The 21,206-nt window shown below is 40.2% G+C and overlaps 1 protein-coding gene across 1 annotated transcript in view; it reads left to right on the top strand.

The window, feature by feature from the left end:
• Positions 1–21,206, top strand: part of npepps (aminopeptidase puromycin sensitive) — a 176,966-nt gene that overhangs the window by 92,667 nt on the left and 63,093 nt on the right. The window contains exons 10-12 of the mRNA XM_052038902.1: positions 8,303–8,467; positions 10,299–10,403; positions 13,565–13,625. Of these exons, the coding sequence (XP_051894862.1) occupies positions 8,303–8,467; positions 10,299–10,403; positions 13,565–13,625 (331 nt within the window). The remainder of the gene's footprint in view (positions 1–8,302; positions 8,468–10,298; positions 10,404–13,564; positions 13,626–21,206) is intronic.

The following is a 21,206-nucleotide window of genomic DNA, read 5'->3' as shown; positions in this document are numbered from 1 at the left end:
CGGCCAATGTGACTCTCTTCAAAAAAAAACAGAGACCGAAGGCTAGGGACTACAGGGCACTTAGTTTAATAGTTATTATTTGCAAGATGCTAGAGTTAATAAAGAGGAAATAACTAATTATTTATGAAAGATGAATATAATTAAACCTAGTCAACATGGTTTTATGAAAGGTAAATAATGTTTTACAAATTTACTTAAGTTCTTTGAGGATATACAGGGAGAGTCGATAGAAGGGAGCCTATAGATGTAGTGTATTTGGATTTCCAAAAGGCATTTAACTAGGTGCCATATGTGAGGCTGGTACATAAACTAAAAGCCCGTGGTATCAGAGGAAGTGTGTTTGAATGGATTGAAAACCAGCTGTCTCATGGAAAGCAGAGTTGGAATAAATGGGTCCTTTTTAGAATGGGAGGAGGTAACCAGTGGAATATCGGAAGGATCAGTTTACAGTTGTTCACTGTTTACACTTAATGACTTGGAGAAAGGAACAGTATAAGATTTCCAAATTTGCCAATGATACAAAAGTAGTTGGAAGGGGACATTGTGATAAGGATACTGTGATTCTGCAGCAGGAAATAGATTGAGTGAATGGACAAAAGACTGGTAAATGGAGTTTAGTGTGTGGGGAAGTGTGAGGTCATGCATATCAGTAAGAGAAATCAAAAGGCAGATTGTTAACTAAATGGAGAAAGACTGTATGGGAGTGAAGTACAAGGTGATCTAGGTGTTCTAGTGCATGAATCACAAAAACCTAGTAGGGAGGTCCAATAAGTAGTTAAGGCAAATGGCATTTTAGCCTTCATTGCAAAGAGGTTAGTATTTTTTAAACAAAAAAAAAGGTTTTGCTGTACTTGTACAGTGTGTTGGTGAGGCCTTGCCTGGAATGCTGTGTACAGTTTGGTCCTCATACCTACAGAAACAATATGTAGTTACACTGGAGACAGTACAAAGGAGATTCAGCAGGCTAATTCCTGGGATGAAAGGGTTATCCTGTCAAGAGAGATTAAAAAGTTTGAGCCTGTATTCCTTGGAGTTTAGAAGAATGAGGGGTGACCTTATACAAACATAGGTTCCTAAGGGTGCTTGACAGGGTAGTTGTTGAGATGATGTCACTTTTGGGAGTGTCTCGAACAAAGGGATGTAACTACAAGGTAAGGGGCTGGCCATTTAAAACGTACATAGAAATTTCTTCTCGCAGAGGGTGGTGAATCTCTGGAATTCTCTGCCCCGGTGGGTGGTGGAATCTGGATCACTAAAATTGTTTAAAGTGGAGGTGGATAAATATTTGATAGATTGAGGAATAGAGGGGTATGGAGAAATGGCACAGAAGAGAATTTGAGGCTAGCACAGATCAGCCATGATCATATGAAATGGCAGGACAGGCTTGTAAGGCCTCATGGCCTACTATTTTCTTGCAAATTTGTGTAGCCATTCATTTACTTAATGTCTTATTTATCTTGTCAACTTTAAATCCAATACCTGTATTTTCTCACTTTAAATCCCGTTGTCTGGTCTGACTGCCAGTGATAAAATGCATTCTGCATGATGTAATTGATTTCGTAAATTCCAGCTGCCTTTGTCTATCTGTGACTTTAAACTGCTGAGCAGAAGCATTTTTAGATTTGATTTGCACTTAAAAACTGAAAAATTTATGCAGTGTTATTTTATCTGTGGCTGCTCTGACAGTATTAGAATACTTGGTTGTGTGCATCTACAGTGAAAGGTGTGAGTGATGACTTGGAAAAACTGTTTAGGCCAAGTTTAAACTAAACATCACTGGCAGTGCAGACTTGTCTGCATCTCAATGGCTGTTGTTGATGGACTTCTGTTTGTGACACCCAAGCTTTCAAAATGTTTTTTTCAAAATTGTCTTTTTTTTGTTCACCTGTGTCATATTTTCTTTATGCCTGTTTTTCCCTTCTCGAGCCCTCATATATTACCATTAAGCCCCAAAATTTGATGCTGTTGGGATATTGTTTTTCAATGACTTTTGCTGTTTGGTGGTACAAAATCTCAATGTTTTCCTTTTCTGCCTATTTCCTTTGCATCCCAGCTTCACCACCAAAAACTAATAATTCAGTTTTATGTGCCTTAGTTCCTGCTGGATTTGTAACTGGATGGTATCTCCACACTTGATAATTGACTTGTTTATTGATGTGGAATGTCATGAAATTATCTGATCGTTAGTGGAGCCTCTCCTTAGCCTTACAAACTCTGAGGTTGTTGTGAGGTTTTTGGTAAGGCAAGCTTAATCTCCAGGATACTGCAGAAATTTCAGAAGAGCATTAGTTTTCTTTTAATTTAGTTTTGTCATTTAGTTTTTGTTTAAACTAATGGAGTTGGAAGTAGATTGATTATTTGATTGACAATTGAGATTTAAACATTTGGAAAAGTTTAACCCTTTCTGTTTGATGTGACCATAAGTGTCTTGAAGTGTTCAAGTCAAGTTGCATTTGTCATATGCACGTGAGGTACAGGTACGATGGAAAAACTGGCTTGCAGCAGCCTTGCGAGCATGTACATTTAGACAACGTGCAGAACATAAGTTTTACATAATTTGTGCATAAATTGTACAAGACAGTTAAGAAAACACTGGAAAACTGTGCAAAGTGTTAGGTGACTAATGGTAAGTATGAGGATGGAGCCTGGAGGTTGTAGTGAAACTTGCATGTAACACACATTCACCATCCCAAAAATCAAGTAAAATGATCAAGGATTCTGTAATTTAAATTAAGTATTAGAACCTAGCACTTTGAAAGATACCAATGCTCAATTATTCTTGAAAAATGGGATCTTTTGATATTGAGGCAAGTTTTAGTTGGTCTGCAGGAAACTGACAGTGTGCCTTGACCCTGAGCTCATAAGATCAAATTAGTTCAATGTTTTGAAATTTCTAATTAGTAGTTTAGTTATTTTTGTGACTCATCTATAGGAAACATGTTGAGACTGTCAAACTATTTTGGTTTGGACTTTTACACTGGGCTGGATTCAGTTTTGCTTATCAGAGACTGCAAAACAACAATCTCACTGCTATTGTCAGATTAACTTAAATTAATTTCAGGCAGTAATAAAAATTATTGTAGCTTTATTTCACTTCAGGACCTGCAAATCAAGATACTGAAAATCAAAGTAAAACTGCAGATGCTGGAAATCTGAAATGAGAAAAGAAAATGTTTGAAGCATGCAGCAGGTCGGGTAGATCAGTGAAAAGAGAAACAGTTAATGTTTCATGTCAAAGAACCTTTATTAGAACTGGAATAGTGAGAAAAGGTAATTTTCAGTTGCAGAGAGGATGGGGGAGGGAGGAATGACGTCTCCCTTTGTCCTTGAGGCCAACTTCGCTTCCAATTGCCTGTGGCTCTAATTCACCATCCCACAGCTGGCAGACATGGTAATGTAGCGGTTAGCGTAATGTTGTTATAGCGCCAGCAACCCAGGTTCAATTCCGGCCACCATCTGTAAGGAGTTCTCCCCGTGTCTGTGTGGGTTTCCTCCAGGTGCTCCGGTTTCCTCCCACGTTCCAAAGACATACAAATTAGGAAGTTGTGGGCATGCTATGTTGGTGCCAGAAGTGTGGCGACACTTGCAGGCTGCTGCCAGAACACTCTATGAAAAAGATGCATTTCACTGTATGTTTCAATGTACATGAGACTAATAAAGATATCTGATCACTTCCTTCCTGATCTATATCTGTGCATAATCTCCTCCACTTCCCACAAAGCCCTCTTCCATCCAGGAACACTGCAGTTTTCAAGTTGCTATAAAATTTAAGAGTTTCGGATAACTCATTTTTCTTATTTGTATCAGAATTGTCTAATTCTTCTGCAAGGTCACCCATCTGTATTACAAACTCAGTTGTTCGCTCTCCACAAACGCAGCCTGATCAGCTGAGCATTTCCAGCCATTCTCCTTTTGGTTTCAGGTTTTAGCACAGCTCTACCTTGCATTTCACAGCTTTAATGTGTCTCTATTTGCTTTCTCTTATTCTAATTACCTTCATTAACCTATTAACCAAATGGCTCTGTATACATTGGGATCACCTGAGCATCCCTGGCCTCACCCTACCAGAGATGTTCTTTGTTCTATCCATCACTCCCACCCTACAATATATTTTCTCACCTTTCCCAGTTCTGGTGAAGGGCCTTTGATCTGAAATGATTTTTTTTTGGATTCGTAGATCGGAACAACACCCCCTTCAACCCACTCATCGAATGACATTGATCGTTCATATGCTTTTGTCTATTGTATAACTTTAGTCAAAGCAAGGGAGGAAAGTTTTCTTTTTGAGAAGTATAAGAAATGTAAGAGAACACGAGAGAAATCAGGAGGGCAAAAAGAGAACATGAGGTTGCTCTGGCGGACAGGGTGAAAGAGAATCTAACAGCAAATGGGTAGCAAGGAACAAAATTGCTCCTCTTGAAGATTGGCGTGATCACGTATGTATGAAGCCGAAAGAGATTGGGGAGATCATAAATGAATTTTTTGCATCTGTATTTACTCTGGAGACAAATGCAGAGACTATAGAACTGAGGCAAAAGAGTAGTGAGGTCTTGGATCATATCCAGATTACGGAAGAAGAGGTGCTGGCTATCTTGGTGAATTAAGATGGATAAATCCCCAGGGCCTGACAAGGTGACCCTTGGACCTTGTGGGAGGCTAGTGCAGAAATTGCAGGGGCCCTGGCAGAGTTATTTAATGTTCTTAGCCAGGCGTGAGGTGCCAGAGGACTGGAGGAGAGCTAATGTTAAATTGTTCAAGAAAGGCTCTAAGAATAAGCCAAGAAATTATAAACCAGTGAGCCTGATGTCAGTTGTGGGTAAATTATTGGAAGGTATTCTAAGGGACAGGATGTGTAAGTATTTGGATGGGCAGGGCCTGAGTAGGGATTGTCACATGGCTTTGTGCATGGTAGGTAATGTCTCACCAGAGTTTTTCGGAAGAGGTTACAAACAAGGTTGATGAAGGAAAGGCGGTGGACGTTGTCTACATAGACTTCAGCAAGGCCTTTGACAAAGTCCCGCATGTCAAAGTCTAGAAAGTAAAGTCACTTGGCATTCAGGATGAAGTAGTCAATTGGATTCAATGTTGGCTTAGCAGAAGATGCCAAAGAGTGGTAGTAGATGGTTACCTCTCTGATTGGAGGCTTGTGACTAGTGGTGTGCCACAGGGATCGGTGCTGGGTCTGTTGTTGTTTTTCATCTACATTAATGATTTAGATGATGTGGTAAACTAGATCAGCAAATTTGTGGATGACACCAAGATTGGGGGCGTAGTGGACAGCAAAGAAGGCAATCAAAGCTTGCAAAGTGATCTGGGCCAGCTGGGAAAATGGGCTGAAAAATGGTAGATGGAATCTAATGCAGACAAGTGAGGTGATGCAGCTTGGGAGGACAAACCAGGGTAAGACTTGCACAGTGAGTGGTAGGGCACTGAGGTGTGCGGTAGAACAAAGGGACCCGGGAATACAGATCCATAATTCCTTGAAAGTGGCATCACAGGTAAATAGGGTCGTAAAGAGAGCTTTTGGCACATTGGCCTTCATAGATCAGGGCACTGAGTACAGAAGTTGGGATGGTATGTTGAAGTTGTACAAGACATTGAGGCTGAATTTAGAGTATTGTGTGCAGTTATGGTCATTAACTACAGGAAAGATATCAATAAGCTTGAAAGAGTGCAAACAAAATTTACAAGTATGTTGCCGGGACTTGAGGACCTGAGTTATAGGGAAAAGTTGAATAGGTTAGGACTTTATTCCCTGGATAATGAGGGGAGATCTTATAGAGGTATATGAAATTGAGGGATATAGGTAGGTGAATGCATGCAGGCTTTTTCCCCTCAGGTTGGGTGAATCTAGAACTAGAGGACATAGGTTTATGGTGGTGAAATATGTAAGGGGAATCTGAGGGGAAACAGCTTCACTTAGGGTGGTGTGAGTGTGGAACAAGCTGCTGGCAGAAGTGGTAGATGCCGGTTCAATTGTAACCTTTAAGAGAAGTTTGGATAGGTACATGGATGGGAGGGGTCTGGAGGGATGTCATCCAGGTGCAGGGAGATGGGACTAGGCAGAAGGTCAGGTCTGCATAGACTAGATGGGTTGAAGGGCCTTTTCTGTGCTGTAGTATTCTATGACTCTGTTAACGTAAACATCCATAAATTATTTGAAATTGGTACTATGTATGCGCCTTTATATTGTAAGGTGCATACAGTTGTTCCTCCTTGTGGTCTGCACTTGTTTAAGATTAAGATATCTTTATTAGTCACATGTACATTGAAACACACAGTGAAATGCATCTTTTGCATAGAGTGTTCTGAGGGCAGCCCCCACGTGTCGCCATGCTTCCGGCGCTAACGTAGCATGCCCACAACTTCCTAACCCGTATGTCTTTGGAATGTGGGAGGAAACCGGAGCACCCGGAGGAAACCCACGCAGACACTGTCCTTGTCTGAGAATTGACCATTACTAGGAGCAGCAGATGTCCCCTAAATCAGCTGCTACTTGTTTCAAAGCTTTATTTGTGGCTGCAAGATGATGTGGTGAAAGGAGTTTGGTACAGTGGCATTCTCCCAAAACTACAGCATATCACTTTGTAAATTCAGTTATTCTTGAATTTGGATTTGTGTTGTGGAGTCCCTAGTTTTATTTCATGGAATTTGTTTACTTAATGTTTGTAGAACCAAGGCATTGAGGGTGGCCAGGTGTCAACATGTACAGGTGAACAATTAGATTCTGCAATGTTGACAGAATGAAAGAAATCCAGATAGAATTATTTTTGGATCACTGTTAATTAGGGCTGTGGTACATTGTTTTTGTTGATCTCTTAATCCTTTGAGAAATGACTTGAGAAGGGGTTATTAGCCTATCAAAGTCCGATACAGAGCGATCCCTTTCCCTCCTGATCCTATTCCCCTGTGGCCCCAAAATCTGTTCCTCACGTGGCCACAGACTTTCCCCTCTTGATTCTTTTTAATATGTTTACCAAAGAGCAATTTATAGTAGCCAATTAACCTACCAGCATGCTTTTGCCATGTGGGATGAAGCCAGAACACCCAGAGGTGGGGAAAAAGGGCAGACTCCACATAGACAGGCCCTGAGTCAGGATCAAACCCACGTCCCTGGAGCCATGCAGCAGCAATGCCAACTTCTGTAATGCTATGTTGCCCCAACTAAATTAGGATTCCCTGTTCCAAGAAATGTTATATATTTGTGCCTCATTTCAAATAGTGAATAATGAATGACCTCAGTAATGCATTAATAAATGTGGAAGGAATATGTCTTCAGTTCAGGTAGGATTATCACGCATTCAGAATTATCACATTTTTGGAGAGCTAGAGATGGGTGAGGGAGAACTTAGGGGAGAATTCTGTCAGCACTGGAACCGAAAGATGCCCTGGGCTTGTTAAAACAACGCATAAGAAAGAAAATCGTCAGGTTCTCAGTGTCTTGAAGCCTGTTGTACACTGAAATAAACTTACAGTTCCGCTGGTAGTTCAGAGGAATGTATGAAGTCAAAAGTCATTTTGGGTAATGCTAACTATTTCAAGGTAAACAAGAAGAAAAGGTAATGATTGTTATCAGACTGAGGAAGCCTTTTTCAAATGTAGGCAGTACTGAAAAAGGTAATTGGTTGTGAAATGAATAACTGATGTGAGAGTGCATCACTAATTGGAAAATAGTGATCACAACATTTTGTTCTAATCAAGAATGAGCATAGGCAATGAATCAATAAATATTGACCTTTACCATTGTAGTAATTGTATCAAAGGGATGAAAGGGAATATGGCCCAAATTAACTGTGCAGAAACATTGTACAGCAAGTTGACAAATCAACAATGGGGAAATTCACAAATGCATTGCATATGGAATAAAGAGAATATGCATGACATGGACAATAAATAATGGTTTAGCAGATTTATTCTAACTACCTCAAGTCGACCACTTTTGGCCTGAAACTCTCATCCATACATCATAGCAAGCAAGATGTATGCTATTTTATGTGCTGCGAATTTCCCAGCAGGTGAGAAAAGCATGGTGGCTTAGATAGTCAGCTGTCTCTGGCAGATAGGTTTTCCATGTTTTGAGAGCATAGGAAATTTTCAGTAATCTTCAGAAATACTCTCCAATATTCCAGGCTCTCTTTTTAAATACAGCTTGGGCACAAACTCAGACTGAAGCAATGCAAACCACACAGAAGTCATCTCTTGGAAGGGTGCTGTGGTTGTAATTTTATCCTTGGAAAGTTCACTTAAAATTTGTGCTGTATTTTAAATGTGCAATTTATTCAAATATAATATGTGCTTTCAGGAGTGGTGGACACATCTATGGTTGAATGAAGGTTTTGCTTCCTGGATTGAGTATCTATGTGTTGATCACTGCTTCCCAGAATATGATATCTGGACCCAGTTTGTATCTGCTGACTACACACGAGCTCTAGAACTTGATGCTCTTGACAGCAGTCATCCAATTGAGGTAAGGCTGCTTCTCCTCGCAGGTTCTGTGGAGATGTAGCAATGCTTTGATGCTGTATCCCACAACAAGCCAGAAACATTCATTTTTGTAACATGGGTTTTAAAGTTTGTCAAATGAACAACATTTGTTGAAAGTCGCTTTCTATGCCCTATGTAATTTAACTTTGTTCCATGGATTTAATGTGCTTGCATCTATATTTTTAAATTACTTTTCTACACTTATTTCATGCTAATTTTCTTTTAGTTTTCATGCCCATTAGAGTTTAATGGGCATCAACAGCCCTAAAGTATATAACTGGTCATTCTGTAAGCCAAGGTAATGAAGACTATCTGTTTCGTGTGCAGAATTATCGAGATTTGTATCCAGTACCAAGATCTTCCAATCTACATAGTTATGCACTTCCCTGTAGAAGTCCATACATAGCAGTTGGATGGAAAAATCCTGATCCAATTCTTGGCCCAGGGACACTGCAATGTTTTGATGTCCCAGAAAGGTGCACCTCAGATCTGGTGGGATCATCCTGATCAGCTATTTTTTTTCAGCTATACTTCAGGGCAAAACTCCCAAAATGATGCAAAGCACCCTTCAACTATAGAAGCAGTCTAATAACGCTTTCTGCTGTGGAACATTAATGTAATTAATTTAATTGGGATATGAAACCTTGTGATGGAGAATTTAATTTAGGAGATTGTTTTCCTGGCATTATTATATTTTTCTGCACCAGTCACTGTCAACTGCAAAATTAGTGCCCTTGTTGAAATAATAATTAGCTACCTCACAGCCTGGAGACCAGGAAATTTAAAGAGAAAAAGCAGCCAGTTTATAATGGGTTTCAATATTCTGCCAAAACACCATCTGAATCTTTTGAAATATATGATCACTAATGGGTCAGCACTATACTAAAGCTGACATTAAACTTTGCCTGTTAGATCATCACTGTTGGTGGGGCTGAAGATTAAGTGATGACATTATTGTTGATCAATGTGTCTGGAGAGCCATTTGCACAGTCACCACTTAAATTTTTAAGATTTTTTTTGCATGCAAACAGTTATATGGTGATTTTTGTTGGTGCCCCTCAAGCAAGTAAGTCATGGTGCAAGACTGAATCATCAACTAAGCATGGTGTCTTTGCTCAAGTTAATTTACCACAAGATGATTTTGTTGCATGCGAGAACAAATTGCACTGCACTGACAAAAAAGTCAATTGTGTTGAAGACTCCATGGATTTCTGGCTGTTCCCATCTGTGGCAGGATTCAGGAACCAGCTGAATTCGGACAGAGCCCTTGAGGAATATAAAGGAAGCAAGAAAGAATTTAAACAAGAAATCAGGAGTGCTAAATGTGTCCATGAAATGCCCCTGGCAAGTAGGATTAAGGAAAATCCCAAGGCATTTTATATATACATTTAAAACAAGAGGATAGCTGGGGAGAGGGTAGGACCACTCAAGAATTTATGTCTGGAATCAGAGGAAGTGGGTGAGGTACTAAATGAGTGCTTTGCATTGATATTCAGCAAGGAGAGGGAAATGGAGGATAGTGAGATCAGAGAGGGGTATGTTGGTGTCAGGGAGGTGGTGGTATTGGGTCTTTTGAAGAACATTTGAGGTGGGTAAATCCCCAGGGCCTGATGGGATCTATTCCAAGTTATTGAGAGAGGCAAGAGAGGAGATTGCTGACTCTTTGATACAGATCTTTGCATCCTCTTTAGCCATAGCCAAAGTCCCAAAGGACTGGAAAATATCCAGTGTTGTACCTTTAGGAAGAGCAGTAAGGCTAATCCAACTTCTTCACCTTTTAAACGAAATTAAAAGTGAAATGTATCTTTTTAAAGGTTGCAGTAGGACATCCAGCAGAAGTGGATGAAATATTTGATGCAATTTCTTATAGCAAAGGAGCATCAGTAATTCGAATGCTACACAATTACATTGGTGATGTGGTAAGATTCTTTAAGCTCAATTTAGCAACGTGTTAGTGATTTGTGATTTCATATTTAAACAGATTTGGGATGTATAGAATTTGAGCTTTTCAAAAGTTCAAAAATGCAACCTGTTTTGATGTCTGTATTTGAAAGCTGACAATTCTGTATTGATGTTCGAACATTAATATCTGTAATTAGCCAATCAATACTGTAGCACCATAATCTGGCTGGGGAGTGAGGTGTGGGTACGTTTATCCCTTGCTATTTTCATATCTCTCTCCCTCCCCATGTTACAATTATAGATATACGTTTGAGTAGCACTCTTACCCGAGTTGGATTACTGTGGCTCAAACCTTGTTCCAGAGACTAAACCATAGGGTGATACCCGAATGCACTACTGATGGTCATAGGTGCAGTGTCAGACCTACCATTCTTTTTAAAGAAATCATTTAAATGTCTGCCCCGGTAGTTGCAAAATAACCCTCAGCAATGACTGAATAAAAGCAAAAGCAGGGTATTTTCCTGATACCATGCCCAGTATTTGCATTTCATGCATCACCTAAAATAAATGATCTGGCCCTTATTTAACTGTTGGTGGGAGCTTGCTGCACACAAATCAGCTGTCGTGTTTCCCCACATCACAACAGTGACAGGGCTTCAAACGTGACTCATTGGCTATAAAGTGCTTCAGAACTTCCTAAAGTCATGAAAGATGCTAAATAAATGTAGTTTTTCTTTCTTATTCTTACTATGTAAAAGGTCAAATGAAAATTCTGGAGCTACAGAGTGAGATAATCAATCACTGTAGAGAGAAAAAATCAATTTAATCTATGGGGTATAAGTGGTTCATCAGGACTGAATTCTGATGAAGGGCTTATCCCTGCAGCATTAACCTGTGTTTTCTCTTTGTAGCCTACCCTGCTGTTTATTTCCAACATTTTTTTTGTGTGTATTTCTTTGTCATAATTTGATTGTAGGTGTAAACACATACCTCCTGTTGTAAGAACTGAAAACCCAGCTATCAAGCTGCTCTACATCCAAACAGGTTTTGTACTCTAATTTAAAAGTGTATGTTTTTTTTTGAGGGGGGGGGTTGTTGGGGGGCAGAGGAGATGTGAATAAGGGATACCAGGAGGTGATCACAGGCTGTAATTTGTTTGGGTATCATGAAAGAAATGCTTCATTAAAGTGCGAACCCTATAATTTCCCCTCTGTAATATATAAACCACTTTTCTGAGATCTTAAACTATATTTTACATGGCAGCATTAGTGCCATGGATGTGATCAATTAATCCATGATCATGCTTAAACTGTAGTATTTTTAATTGAAATGGAATTGCCAAAAGTATATTTTAAAATATTTAATTGAAAATATAATTGATAAAACAATTTATTCCTGCCAATTGGACCAGTATTTAAAATGCCTTGTATTGTTAACAAGTTTAAAACATTGATATTTTGAGTTTGTAGAACAAAGATTCAACAAATCAAAATACAGTTTTTCTAGTGTAGCTTTTGCATGCATTATTAAACTGATGCTGTGATTTTCCATAAACCATGGCTACAGGACCAGGGTCATGCTCATTCACAGACCTCCTTTGTCTACAGTCTTAAGTCAAGTTATGAAGCATTGTGCAACTGGTTCTAGAGCTGGGGAAGGAAACAGGTGGGGTGACAGAAGAAAGAGTGAATTTGTAATCATCATCTGCATTTCTGCAGAGTACTTAAAAACAGAAGTTTCAGGATCATTAATCTTGATATTAGTGTTCTTTAGATCTGGCAAGGTTACTGAAACTACTCTGCAGTCTATTGTTACAATGCAAAATTGTCTTAAAGATAAAGCACAGATCATCCCCTTGTCCTTATCACATGTTTACATAGTCCAGGCATGTGGGCATCAAGATATATGATGAAATACTTAAACCTGAAAGTTTCATAATAAGATCTTCATGTCCTACTTCACGTAGGTGGGCCCAGTTGCATCAGGCCTTGTGCAGGAGTTCATAACAACTCTGAGTATATCTGCAAGTCATGGCAGAGGGCTGAGGAAAAAAATAAACCCTTCAAGGTCAAGTTACAATTCTTTCCATTTTCCTTAGCTGTTGTTTTTGCAGAATTTTAAATGAGAAAACATTTTGAACCATAACATTTAAGAGCTTTCACAATTAAATATTAATTTTTCATTTTTTTTTTAAAGTATACTATTGCCATAAAAGTGGCATGCTTTCTAATTAGGATAGCAGTCTGTGCTAAAACACATTGGGTTTTATCTTGCCACCTTGTTTTTTTTTTCATTAGCCTAGAAATAATTGCCTGAGATATAAAAATGCAAATGTTTGACATAATTACATAACAGTTCTCTGTCAGCTGTTTTTGAAAGAAAAATAATCCATTGAGATTGAAATGAGTTACAACTCCTTTTAAAATAGACGAGAAATGTTGCAAATGTTTCAAATGTTTGTACATTAAAATTGCAAGCAATATTTCCAGGCTAATCAAAGCACAGTGGGCAGTAGCTGTGGTCACTGAGGTTGAGTGCAGAAGCATTTGTTTCAGCACCAAACCTTGTGAATGATCAAATGATTGTAGAAATTTTGGGAGAGGGGGTTTGGGTTCCCCCCCACACCCTTTCAGAAATCAGGAAGGACAAGATCGGCATGACACCATGTCTTACAAATTCCATTAAAACAATTTAAATATTGTATTTTGCCGTATCAGAGTTCTGATGCTAAATGTAGATGTACTTACTGACCAGACTTCTTTTCTCTTCCATTTATCAAAACAAAAATTCTTCAAATTTAATACCATTTAGCCCAACAACTACAATCTTCTGTGTAGATTTCTAATTATCTTGGTACAATGCTGTCATTTTATTTGAAAGAATATATGGACAGTAATTGATAGGTTACAGCAAGTATTGGGTATGACTCATTTTCTTTAACTGTTTTTGTTAGTAAGCATCTGGTAATACAAGAGTAATGAAATGGTCCATGGAAGAGGCAAGCAAGACTGCAGTTTGCTGTTAATTGCTTTATACTTTGTGTGTATTGGCAGAATAAACTGATTTTAAAAGGGGTCATGTCATAATTTTTCAATTTTATTGATTTTGGGTTAGGATGTTATCTGTACTTATTACCTTTATTGATTAGTTAATTGTGTTTAAAAATGTCTCCTTACAGGACTTCAGAAAAGGAATGCACTTGTACTTGACAAAATTTCAAAATAAAAATGCAGCAACAGGTAAGCATAATTCAGCTTAAAAGCTCAGTGGAGGAAGTCTTTGTGGAATAGGTTTTTGGAAGAAAAGTAGGGAGTTATCCTCTGCAGCAACAAAATAAACTGAGCAGATCAAAGGGATGGTCAAAGTTTCGAGTTGAGATCCTGCATCAGTGTATAGAGAGGACGGCCACTATGTAAAAGTGAGGGGTGAGACAGTCTGATAGGTTGAACCAGATGAGGGGGAGACGATGGGCACATGGAACCTGGTAGGGGAGATGGGGGGGGAAAGGAAAGGTGAACCAAGGCAGAAGAAATTCTGGTGGGTAATGACCAAATGAAACTAGGTAAGGGAGAGGAAGAAGGTAACTATGGGGGAGGGATTGAAATGGTGAACAAAGGGAGAGGGAACTAGGGTGCACTGGTGGGAATGGGAAAGGCACTGGTGTGGGTTACTGAAATTGGGGAAAATTCAGTGTTCACACCATTGGGTTGTAGGCTACCCAAGCAGAATGAGGTGTTGTTCTTCTGCTTTGCGTTTGCCCTCAGCGTTGCAGTAGAGAAGGCCAAGCACAGACAGGTTGGTGTGGGCAGGGGAGATGAAATGACATGCAACCAGAAGCCAAAGCTTGCTTTTGAGGTGGGCACAGGTGCTCTGCAAACTGGTTGCCTAGTCTACACTTGGTCTTGCCGATGTAGAGAAGAGCACATCATGAGCACTGAATGCAAGAGACGTGAATCTTTGCTCACCAGGAAGGGCTGGTTACGTCCATGAATGGTGGTGAGAGGAGCTGAAGGGCCAAGTACTGCACCTCCTAGAGGAAAGTTCCAGGGGACAGGGAGAGGTGGGTGGGAAGGGATGAACAGACCAGGGCATCATGGGAGAGTAGTCCTGCAGAAGGTGGGGAGAGGGGAAGATGTGCCTGGTGGTGGGATCCCGTTGGAGCTGGCAGAAATAGTGAAGGATGATGTGCTGGATGTGGAGGACAGTGGGGTGAAAGGTGAGGACCAAGGGAACTCTATAATGCCTGGGAAGGTGGGGGCATGGGTGAGAGCAGGTGGGTGGGAAATGGAGGAAAAGCGTGTGAGGAGAAGCCATGTTTCCAAAAGGGGGACATTTCAACAGTCCGAGAACAGAAAGCCTCATGTTGAAAACAGATGCAGTGGAGACGGAGAAACTGAGGAAGAAATGGTGTCCTTACAGGAGACAGCATGGAGGTGTACTTGAGGTAGCTGTAGGAGTCCATGGGTTTATAGTAGATATCCATGGTTAATTTGTTTGTTGAGATGGAGGCACGCCCAGTAAAGAAAGAGAAGTGTCAAACGTAATCCAGGTGAATTTGAAGGTAAGGTGGAAGATGCTGGCAAAGGTGATAAAATTGACGAGTTCTTCATGAGGGAGTTGGCCTTTTTCTGATTTACATTCTAACCTCTATCATTTCAAAAGCCTGTGATTAGGTCAAGCTTCTGCATCCAGGGCATAATTAACAAAGTAGCTATAATGTAAACATTGGTTATGTGAATTGCATTAAAATATTTGGGAGATGGGTTAAGATCTTGTATTATTTGGACTTGTAAGCTTTGATTTAATTTGGCTAGCAAGAAGATTAGGGGTGACACAAGGTCATTTTTTAAACTTACCAAGCTGTCTTGATCAGGATGGAAACAGATTCAGAAGTCATTTTTCAAAAGGGAATTGGATACACTTTTACAAGGTGGCATTGGGCTGCAGCAACAGAACTGAAGTTGGACAAATTAGCTTTTTCAGTGACAGCACAGAGGCAAGGAGTTGAATAGCCTGCTATTGCTATGTTGTTCTGTGGTTTTATGTAATTAAGCTTAAATTTTGCAAGCTTCCTTGAAAATTTTTAAATGAAGCATTTTGTTTTTGAAGTGAAAAGAATATCTGGCTCATAGTTTTTTCTTAAGGTTGTATGACACCTGGTTAGTTCCTGGTAGAGTGTGAAATAGCTAGGCTACAGTGAAATGGAGCTGTTCTGTAATGCAAGTGATTTACCCCTTTAACTGACATCATGGTGCTTCATGAGGGTAGGGAGTCAAATGGTTTATCTTTTTAGGTTACACAGCCTAAGTTTGGAAGGTGTGAATTGCATAAAAATGGTTGGAAAATACTTGGTGTATTTTGTCTACAAAACAAATTCAAGATGGTTCCAATTAATTGTGTGTCCAATTAATATCTATCGCAATTTATAGGTTCAACAGAAAGAAAGAACTTTATTCCTATCCTTCATGTTATGGTGACTAAGTTAGAGAGACAAATTTAACTATATAGTGGCAAAGTATATGCACTTGCATAAGTAGCTTTGTGGTGTGATGTCAAATACTTTAGATTTTATAATATAAAATTTCTATCCCCTTCCACCAGTATCTTGAGAAGCCAGTATTGGAAAATTAAGTCTGCTGGATTTTTCATTCTTTCTCTTGAGCATTCCCTTGGGGTCATGGGTACCTTTCATTCAGTTCTGTGGGTTCTAATGTGGCTGATGAGGTCATTGGGGGACCTGTAGACTCTACCACGGCTGTGACAGGAGGCACTTGACAGATGGAATGTGGGAAGTGGTGCACTCTTGCCATTTATGATGACTGTGTGCTCTTGACAAATGGACTGGAGGTTTGAAATGTCAGCCTTAATGTTGCTGATCTGTTTTGAGCAATCATTGGTACATTCTTGTAATCTCTGGTAAGTCATCTCTTGCAGTGATGGAGCTTGGAGTAGAATGTCTGTTTTGGAGCTGACCGTGTAATTGTAGCCTTGGAAATGGTGCTGATGTTGGTTTATCTGATGGAGGATTTTGCAGAGACTTTTGGTATTTTAAATTCTGAGGTGTATGCTGTACATGGTCTATGTCTCAGTACAAATAGGGGAGCAAGGCTTTCTGCTATTCAGTAGACCATGAGCTTAGTGCTGAGTTTTCTACATGTTGTGTAAATGCTTGGCATAACTTCCTTGCTGTAGTACTCTTGATAAAGCCTTGAACCGCATTGTTTTTGTGTACAACAGCCTCTTTAACTTGCCTAACAATGTTTAGAGATTTGGAAACGTACTCTCCACAGAGCTCTGATCCCCTATCCCGTTTCACAATTTGTATTGCCTCATGTAAATACACACGTGACCTCTCAAGCTCTTCCGCCATTTAATGGTTGATCTCACTAACCTCAACTCTGCATTCCCATCTATTCTTGGTAACCTTCTGCCCATTGCTTATCAAGATTCTACGTGCCTGTGCCTTTCAAAACAAAAACTAATTCTTGTTCCCACCAGCTTTTGAGGAAGGAAGTGCCAAAGAAGCATTTTTGAAAAAAAAAATCACCACTCTCTCTCGCATGTGTTCACATATTGGCAACCCGTTATTTTTAAACACTAACTCCTAATTCTAGATTCTCCCAAAAGGGGAAACATCCTCTCCCCATCCACCTTGTCAAGACTCTTCAGGGTTTTGTTTCAATCAAGCCCTCTGTCTAAGCTGCAGCTAGACAGCTGCATGTCTAGCCTTTTATCATTACCTATCTTGCGCATTTTGGGTATTGGTCTAGGACACCTCTGGACTGCTTCAATCTCATTAACATCCTTCCTTAAAAAAAGAATCTAATGCTGCACACAGTACTCCAGATGTGGTCTCAGCAATGCCCTATTAATTGAAGCTAAATCCCCCAACTTTAGTATTCAATTGCCCTTGCAAACGTAACATTCTGTCAACTTTCCTAATTATTTGCTGTTTCTGAATTCTTTTGATTCATGCCATAGGCCACTCAGAGCCTTGTGTCTCAGAGATCTGCAGTCTTACCATTTAGTTTTCTTATTTTCCTGCCATTTCTCCACATTACGCTGCATCTGCCAGATCTTTGTTCTCCCATTTAACCTATACAATTTGCTTTGTGGTATCTCGTGTCCTGTACACAGTTTACTTTCCTGATCCATTTTTGCTTCATGGACCCATTTAGCAGCCATGCCTTTTGTTCCTTCGTCCAAGTAATTTACATAAATTGTAAAAAGTTAAGGTCCCTGCACCATTTCCTGTGGCACACCACTTCTTACATCTTCCCAGCCAGGAAAAGTTTCATTTATGCCAATTTCCTATTAACCAGCCAAGCTTCTATTTATAATAATATCTCCTGTATCTTAAACTTTTTATTTTTCACAATAATGGTTACAGCGTTTTATTAAATTACTCTGAGAAGCCTGTGATCCCTTTTTATTCACACCACATGTTACATCTTCAAAGAATTCCTGTAAATTGGTTAAAAGTGATTTCCCTTTCACAAACAATGTTGACTTTGGCTCATTATTGGAATTTTTTAACTGCACTACAGTAACAATGATTGCTTCTAATCTTTCCTTGAGAGATGCAAAGCTTAACTAACCTACAGTTTTCCTTATTGAGTAAAGGAGATAGATTTGCAAAATTCTAATCTAATTTCAGGAATTATGGAAAATTAAAACCAATTCATCAACAATCTCACTAGCCTCTTCTTTCAAGTCTCAAGGATGAAGTCCATCAGGACTTGGGGGTTTGTCAGCCAGTAGCTCTAACAATTTGTTTAGTACTATTTCTCTAGTGATTGTAATTCTTCTGAATTCCTCTCTCAATTCCAATTCTTGATTTACAGCTACTTAGTATAAAGGGGATTGATGGGGCAGAGATTGTTAGGTGTGTCCAGGAAGGATTCCTGACAGTATGCGGACAGGCCGACTAGAGGAGGGGCCATTCTGGACGTGGTTCTAGGCAATGAGCCTGATCAGGTTTCAGATCTCTCGGTGGGAGAGCATTTTGGAGATGGTGACCATAACTCCTTGACCTTTACCATAGCCTTGGAGAGGGATAGGAGCAGACAATATGGGAAAGTATTTAACTGAGGGAGGGGGAATTACGATGCGATTAGGCAGGAGCTTGGGGTGTAAATTGGAAACAGATGTTCTTGGGGAAGGGCACAGTGGAAATGTGGAGGTTGTATAGGGAGTACTTGCGTGGGGTTCTGGAGAGGTTTGTCCCACAGGCAGGGTAAGGATGGTAGAGTGAAAGAACCATGGTTGACAAGAGACATAGAATGTCTTGTCAAGAGGAAGAAAGAAGCTTACCTAAAGTTTAGAAAGCATAGATCAGACAGGGCTCTGGAGAGTTACAAGGTAGCCAGGAGGGGACTTAGGAGAGCTAGAACAGGGCATGAGAAGTCCTTGGCGAGTAGGATTAAGGAAAACCCCAAGGCATCCTACACGTATGTGAAGAATAGGAGGATAACTAGAGTGAGGGTGGGACAGATCAGGGATAAGAGGAAACATGTGCCTGGAGTTGAAAGAGGTAGGGGAGGTCCTTAATGAATACTTTGCTTCAGTATTCACCAGTGAGAGAGACCTTGATGTTTGTGAGGATGGCGTACGATAGGCTGATACACTAGGGCATGTTGACCTGAGGAAAGAGGATGTGCTGGAACTTTTGGGAAAAACATTAGGATAGATGTCACCAGGGCCAGATGGGATATATCCAAGGTTATTACGGGAAGTGAGGGAAGAGATTACTGCGCCCTTGGTGATGATCTTTGTGTCCTCACTGGCCACAGGAGTAGTGCCAGATGATTGGAGGGTGGTGAATGTTGTTCCTTTTTTTAAGAAAGGAAGTAGGGATAACCCTGGGAATTACAGACCAGTGAGTCTTACTTCAGTGGTGGGCAAGTTACTAGAGAAGGTTCTTAGAGACAGGATTTATGGACATTTGGAGATGCATAGGCTGATTAGGGACAGTCAGCATGGCTTTGTGAGGGGCAGGTCATTCCTCATGAGCCTGATTGAATTCTTTGATGATGTGACAAAGCACATTGATGAAGGTAGAGCAGTGGATGTAGTGTACATGGATTTTAGTAAGGCGTTTGATAGGGTTCCTTATGGAAGGCTCATTCAGAAAATCAGGAGGCACGGGATCCAGGGAAACTTGGCTGTGTGGATTCAGAATTGGCCCACCCATAAAAGGCCGGTGGTAGTAGATGGAGCGTATTCTGCCTGGAAATCGGTGACCAGTGATGTTCCGCAGGGATCTGTTCTGGGACCCGTGCTCTTTGTGATTTTTATAAATGACTTGGATGAGGATGTGGAAGGGTGGGTTAGTAAGTTTGCTGATGATAAAAAGGTTGGTGGTGTTGTGGATAGTGTAGAAGGTTGCTGTAGATTACAACAGGACATTGATAGGATGCAGAGCTGGGCTGAGAAGTGGCAGATGGAGTTCAACCTGGCAAAGTGTGAAGTGATACACTTCGGAAGATTGAATTTGAAGGCAGAATACAAGGTTAATGGCAGGACTCTAGTGTGGAGGAATGGGGGGGTCTTGGGGTCCACGTCCATAGATCCCTCAAGGTTGCCACGCAGGTCGATAGGGTTGTTAAGAAAGCGTATGGTGTGTTGGCCTTCATTAGTCGGGGTATTGAGTTTAAGAGCCACGAGGTAATGTTGCAGCTCTATAGAACTCTGGTTAGACCACACTTGGAGTATTGTGTTCAGTTCTGGTCGCCTCATTATGGGAAGGATGTGGAAGCTTGAGAGAGGGTGCAGAGGAGATTTACCAGGATGCTGCCTGGATTAGAGAGCATGTCTTATGAGGATAGGTTGAGCGAGCTAGGGCTTTTCTCTTTGGACAGGAGGAGGATGAGAGGTGACTTGATAGAGATGTACAAGATAAGAGGCATAGATCGAGTGGACAGTCAGAGACTTTTTCCCAGGGTGATAATGGCTAACATGGGGGTGTAAATTTAAGGTGATTGGAGGAAGGTATAAGGGGGATGTCAGGGGTAAGTCTTTTATAGTGATGGGTGTGTGGAATGCACTGCTGGCAGAGATTATGGGGCAGATACATTAGGGATATTTAAGAGACTCTTAGATAGCCACATGAATGATAGAGAAATGGAGGGCGATGTGAGAGGGAAGGGTTAGATCGATCTTAGAGCAGGATAAAATGTTGGCACAACATTGTGGGCCTAAGGGCTGTAATGTTCTATGTACTTCTGGGATGTTACTATCAGTGAAGACTTCCCCTCATTTTTCCTTTTAAAAATGAATTTCTTCACACTACTCAGCTTTAATTTTTTACCTGATACACATCGGCCATTTCATCAGTCTGTCTTTGCTACTAAACTCTTTTCTTAGTTTTGTGCCATCTAATATTGAAATTACACAGTGTAAGTTGGTGACATGTATAGCTGTGGTGTTTTTTTTAAACTGTCTCTTGTGTGACGATAACTTTCTGTTGCTGCTGTTAGTAAACCTTTAATTTTTTTTCTCTGTGTTTCTACATGAATTGAGAATAATAGATATCTGAGAATGATTTCATGGCTATAATCAATGGTAGGATTTTAATTACAGTGTGAGCTGAGATTAGATTACTACCTTGAATCACCCTGCAATATCTATTGGTTTTTTTTTTAGTAAAGGAGTAATTCTCTTTGCAAGGTTTAATCTGAAGTGTGAACAAAATAATGATGAGAAGTGAGTGTAACAGTGATTATAGGGCATGGTGCATCCACTTGTGTGATTGTGATCTAGACACTGGTTAAGTACCTCCTCTCATTGATGTTGGAATTTTGGTAATTTTGACCAGTTCC

The sequence above is a fragment of the Pristis pectinata genome, chromosome 25 (assembly GCF_009764475.1).
Source record: "Pristis pectinata isolate sPriPec2 chromosome 25, sPriPec2.1.pri, whole genome shotgun sequence".
NCBI classification, from domain to species: Eukaryota; Metazoa; Chordata; class Chondrichthyes; order Rhinopristiformes; family Pristidae; genus Pristis; species Pristis pectinata.
The sequence above is the reverse complement of the archived record's forward strand: the minus strand, read 5'-3'. Positions and strand labels throughout refer to the sequence as shown.